General features: G+C 37.8%; 1 protein-coding gene across 1 annotated transcript; it reads left to right on the top strand.

Moving 5' to 3' along the window:
- The first annotated feature begins 2,771 nt into the window (after positions 1-2,771).
- On the top strand, positions 2,772-4,958 carry LOC149249842 (uncharacterized). The gene is made up of 3 exons (XM_089456333.1): positions 2,772-3,593; positions 3,687-3,749; positions 3,855-4,958. The coding sequence occupies exons 1-3, from the start codon at positions 3,399-3,401 to the stop codon at positions 4,275-4,277; spliced, it is 681 nt and encodes a 226-aa protein (XP_089312459.1). The 5' UTR covers positions 2,772-3,398; the 3' UTR covers positions 4,278-4,958.
- Positions 4,959-6,031: the final 1,073 nt, after the last annotated feature.

Here is a 6,031-nt window from a genome sequence, read left to right as displayed (position 1 = left end):
GAAAAAGTCTTGAGCAAGAATGCCTCAAGCACAAAATCTTGTGTTTGTAATATTCCACTAAAATGAAGACACACCTTCATAATGAGTAGATGTGGAAATCAAAAAATTGGCTACCTTGTCTTCATTGTGCTTGGGTCAAACGCGAGAGCTTTTGTATATGGGTTCTCTTTTCAAGTTGATCCTTGTTTTACAAAGGGATACAGTGGGTCATATCCTCTTTATGTAGTGGATACTCTTTTCCTACCAAATAACTAAACAAACATCTTCACACACTTCATCTACAGATTATATCCTGGGTGCTCCCTTAAAGGAGCTACCCACATAGACATTGGCTCTAATACCAAGTTGTAAAACAGATTGCACACCAAAATTCATATTTATATTCGATCAATCACAATTATAAATACATAAATCATTGGTTGAACATAGAAATTCTATCCTAACCACATAATTATTTAGTTGAGCAAATCTCTCAACCAAACACTAATCTAGGAACTATTTTAGTTGGACTAAATATCTCAAATCCAACTAATTAAAAAATCCATTTAATGACAATGAACACCAATCAATATGTAAAAGACATGTAGGAGTTAAATTTCCAAATTGCTTAAATTTGAGAAACTTTCACTAAATTTGAATATATATAGATATATATATTCAAATTAAATTACTTTATTTTCGAAGAAACCAATTTGTGAAAGGGTAAAAGTTTAAGGTTCATGCTAAATTTTGAGGACCAATTTTATTTTATGAAATGAGTTAAAGAAATAATAAAAATGTATTTCACATAATTAGACTCTTAGTAATTTCTCTGGTAAAATTAGTAGTTTATTTATTTAGATGTGTGATCACTTTATTCTATAATACTTTTGACATTTTTTTTGGTTGATTTATTTACCAATTTTTAAATATTTAAATATAAATACAGAATATTTAGAATATCCATATGGCATCCATAATATTTAAAATGAATTTTTCAGTTTTGTTAACTAAAATATACAACCATCCTTGTTACCAATGCGCAAATAGCATTACTGTCTAACCAAAAAAAATCCAAGTCAATATGATAACCCACAAATCAAGGCTACTCAAATCCGTAACTAAAACATACAAGCATCGACTCATAGCTACCATCGTACAAAGTTTTAAATGATGGGTAGAATGCTCAGTCAAATTTATACCCTGGTTGCAAGAGATCCAAAGGTAGGAAAATGTGTAGAAAAATTAATGAGAATAAGATCTCCGCTGCATTTTTTTTTAAATGGTACATTGTCATAGGTAATCAATATTGAAACTATCAGCGATCTGAACTTTCCATGTATAGATGATGTGGCCTCTTTCTATCTTCCAATACAATCTTGAAAAGTATGCCTTGAGTGCTTACTGACTGCATGTTACAAGTGCTATATTATTTAATGGGAAGTTATACAACACTCAAGCTGTTGTGGTCACTGTTATTGAGCATGATAATGTTTTACAGCCTTCGTGAGCCTGAGCCAACGTGAGTAGATGATCCATTTATTAGGAATACCAGCTTAAGAAAAACGGATTAAATTAATTTTATTTTGTGTCTACTAACATCTGTAAGTGAACAGTTCCATACAATCCCCGGCTACTCTCATATAAAATATTCCAAACCATAAAATGTTCACATTGCAATTCATGGATTTACAAAATTTTATTAGAAACATTAATCATTTTAAGGCTACAATGTGGATGATGCTTCTACCCTCATAGATATTTTCTGTATAGAAATATTGAAACGCTCGTTACATATATATGGCTGTACGGGGAGCATTGGCTGTGAAGCAAACCAAAGGTACGTGACTGCAAGCAGTTCAGTGGAATGACGATGCTGAGATGATAGGGTACTGCTTTCATGGGATGTAAGTTGTGGCCTGCAAAACAAAACCTACCCGCTCATTTAGCCTCTCAATGCGCATTTTGTTTGCAATAAAAATTGCAATTAGAATTTTACTGAAACTCACCTGCTTTTTTAGGGATATTTTTCCATCCATTGCTGCTATGAATTCGAATGTATTCAGAGAGATTCATATCCTCCATGGCGGACCGAAGACCCTTTGAACAGCTAGGGGATCTAACCATCTTCAATATTCTTCCGTAACCCGTTAACGCTAACTCAAAACAGCTGATGGTCTGCTCTGACACTGGACTGGCCTCCTCGCTTCCCTTTGAAAATAGCGCGCTTCGAAATTCAAATTTGAATTCAAATCAAATGGGTATATGACACCGACTGTCCTCCTCGCTTCTCTTTGGAAATAGGGCGCTTCAAAATTCAAATTTGAATTCAAATCAAATGGGTATATGAGTATTAATGTCGAGGTAAATGTGACGGAGGTTGGTAAATGTGCTCATCAATACGCCAGAGGGAGGCCAAAGTCGCTGCGGGCAGGGTCGCCGTCGAGGGGCAGGAGCACGACAGCCGGAGAGGGATGGATGCGCCGGATGGATACCATGATGCATGGTCCAGGATGAAAGGGCGCCATGACGTCAACCACGCCGTCTGCCGCTGTCAGAGGGGTACCTCCATAGCATTAACTTTGCTATGGAGGTGGAAATAGGAACTGCTGTATGTACACGACAATTCCTATTTCAGACCCTATACAAACATAAATGAGCGCTAAGTATCTGTGACAGGACATTCGTGCATAAATCAGCGCTAAGTACCTGTGACAGGACATTCGTGCATCTGAAGGCATGCTACATATACATGAAAGCCATACATATCCATGCATATTCCGGCAATTCGATCACCCTACCTTCGGCAAGCTCCAGTATTCAATGTATCTGCAACCATTGTCAGACCTGTCCGGTCTCCTCCTCCGTTGGCTTCCTCGTCTACCACCGTTTTCCAAATTCCGTTTTATTTTGAATTTAGTAAAGGCTTTAAAGGAATTCAAATTTGAATTTTGAATTTGTGATTTCGTTCCATCCATGCACCATCTGCGTCACAGAATTTCAAATTCAACATTCCCGCTCGTTATTTAAATTAGAAAAACTAAATTTATATCACTGCTCAACCAATTGTTTTGGCAGCTTTGGCGTTCAATGGGAAGATACATAGGATCCTCGTTATGAAATAAGGCTCGCCTTCCTCTGCACAGCTTCATTTTCGGGCCCAGTAAGGTCATTGGAAGCCATGAAGAGGACACAGTTTCTTGCTCTGTTTCTCATTCTGTTACTCCATTCTGTTGCCATGGCTGCCACTCCCAGGAAGCCAGTGAGTGTGCCCTTTCACAACAACTATGTCGCCAGCTGGAGCTCAGATCACATCAAACAATTCCATGGCGGTTGAAAGACCGAGCTTCTCCTCTAGCTCTTGCCGTTTCCGGACACAGCCACAACAATTTTTGAACAATCACTGAATCGTTGGAAAAATGGCATTAGCAGCAGCAGACATTATGCATTCTGAACAATGTGTAAGGGTTTCATTTTCGATATTCAAACCCCAGGAAGGTTGCAACGTTGATGATGTTGTGGCTCAGATGGTGGCTGCGGCCGCCTCCATTGAGAAGTGTAGTAGCAGATCGGATATTAGCATCTACATCCTCAGAAGTATCAGCAAGAATTGGGTATGTTTTGTTTCTTTATTATCTCAACTACATTTGCTTTCTCTTGTCACACAACAATATTTGATGGGATTTTACTAAATTTCTTGATCGCAGGCTGCTGCTGTTGCTGAGAAAAGGGGCCAGGAAGATGGAAATCCTTGGTTAAATCTTACAGAGGTAACCTGGGCATTCCTCAAACAGAACAATATTGCAGTTCATTTCCATCTTGTGTTCTTTCTATTCAAATCTATTTATTTCATGGATTGATAATTTGTGTTGCAGGCTGCGGCATTCACAAAGGGATTTTCCTCGGCTGTTCGAATGGTGGACTCAAGGTGGTTTGAAATGAACTGCGAAGAGACCAAATTGGGGTTGCCAGCGTTCGGGCAAAAGCGTGTAGGAGACGTTGTTGGTGTGCGAAGAATCTACTCGGGAGGTAAAAATCATGACAAATTATCTTACTGTTGTCTCGCTTTATTGAAGTCTTACTTCACAAAGAGCAACGGGTTGCATTCCTATACATTCTATGATTCCATGGACGGTAAGCGTATAATTGGACTGGGGAAGTGGGAAAGTGTAGACGCTGCGTGTTCTGTGTTGAGTAAGGCAAATGGCTGCTCTGCAGAAGCATTTTGGAAGAGTTTAGGAGCCAAGAAGCTCAAGTATGATGTCTGCCGAGTTGTGTATGCTTCAAGGAAATATTGAGGAGATCTGTTTGATTCTTCTCACAGTTGTTCTCACTTGATTTCGTTATGAGGGATTTCATGTTCGTGGGCAGTCTCATTTTTGTGACTGGCAAGGAGTTTTTGGTCTCTGCATCGGATCAGTTCTCGGATGAGATGGACTCCATATCCAAAACTTCAAAGTTCCATTTCACATCGACCAAGTTCCACCTGACCTTGCATCGGCCAGAGTGAAATATTCTTCATTGCAGGAAGGAAACAAGAATGTTATTTGGGATCCACATCATAATAGCAGCAGCAAAACTGTTCTCAGAACTAATGGCCTGCTTTTCAGTGAAGGAGCTGTATCTGAGATGCTGATCTCAAAGTTTTGTTGTTCACTATTAGTGAGTGTTTCTCGAATAGTTCTTGATCCACTCTTCGCCTCTGCCTCTATTGCATCATGCCTTACTTCATATATCAGTCGAGTCAGGTGCGAAAAGAGCAGAGCGAGGTTCCCTGCATTCGGGCATTCAGACAAGGTTGTTTAGACTTCGAATTCAGACAAGGTTGTTTAGACTTCTAATGTAACATGCAGAAAACAAATAGGTTGTCTATCTCCATATGGATTTTCTCTTACAAAGATTTATGTGATGAGAATGGGGTTAATTGAATTGTGATGAGTTTTTGTTTACAATGATTTTATGTGATGAGAAGATAGTTAATTGAAACTGTGATGAAAATTTTCGTCGAATAGTGGTATCCTATATAAGTCCTTGGTTTTTTGTTTACAATGATGTGGCATGATGATTTATGACTTTTTCAATATTCAGTAAAGCACACAGGAATTAGAGGAAAAGTGTTTACAATGATGTGGCATGATGATTTATGACTTTTTCAATATTCAGTAAAGCACACAGGAATTAGAGGAAAAGAGGTAGAACCTATTTTTCACCTGGCCATGACCTTAAATTGTTATTGGGTCACTGTCAGATCTTGTTACATTCACTAGGTTGATCATGTTGCATTCACTGGGTTGATTCAGAAGGAAGGAATTCCAGATTTTTGAATATTGAAAAAGGGTGTTGCATTCACTGGGTTGATTCAGTAGGAAGGTATTCCAGATTTTTGAATATTGAAAAAGGGTGTTGCATTCACTGGGTTGATTCAGTAGGAAGGTATTCCAGATTTTTGAATATTGAAAAAGGGTGTTGCATTCACTGGGTTGATTCAGTAGGAAGGTATTCCAGATTTTTTAATATTGAAAAAGGGTAGTTTCTGTTTTCTTTTGAGTTATGAGCTCTGAATAGTGAATATTTTCTGTAAAACAATAACAAAACGAGGTAGAACCTATTTTTCTCCGAGACATGAGGTAATAGTTTTATAGATCAATACCACATTTTCTTGAATTAATCGTGTTGATTAAGAGGGGAGTTCCAAACCTCTGAATATTAAATAAGAGAGGAGTTCCAAATCTCTGAATATTGAATAATCTGAATAAGAGAGGAGTTCCAAATCTCTGAATATTGAATAAGGCGGCTCGTTTTGATTATGATCTGGTAAATGGTAAATGCTCGTTTTGATTATGATCTGGTCAGTGATCGAGAGGGAAGAAGTTCCAGATATATATTGAATAGGCAGGTTCGTTTTTCTTTTCATGAATGTTAATGATTTCAATAAAAGCATTCATAAAATAAAGCAAAGGAGTAACATTTTCATTTTGATTATGATCTGGTAAATGCTCGTTTTGATTATGATCTGGTCAATGATCGAGAGGGAAGAATTTCCAGATATATA

The sequence above is a fragment of the Pinus tabuliformis genome, chromosome 7 (genome assembly GCF_031772625.1).
Source record: "Pinus tabuliformis cultivar Carrire ecotype Pingquan chromosome 7, CPIR1, whole genome shotgun sequence".
NCBI classification, from domain to species: domain Eukaryota; kingdom Viridiplantae; phylum Streptophyta; class Pinopsida; order Pinales; family Pinaceae; genus Pinus; species Pinus tabuliformis.
This window is presented reverse-complemented; position numbering and strand designations above follow the sequence as displayed.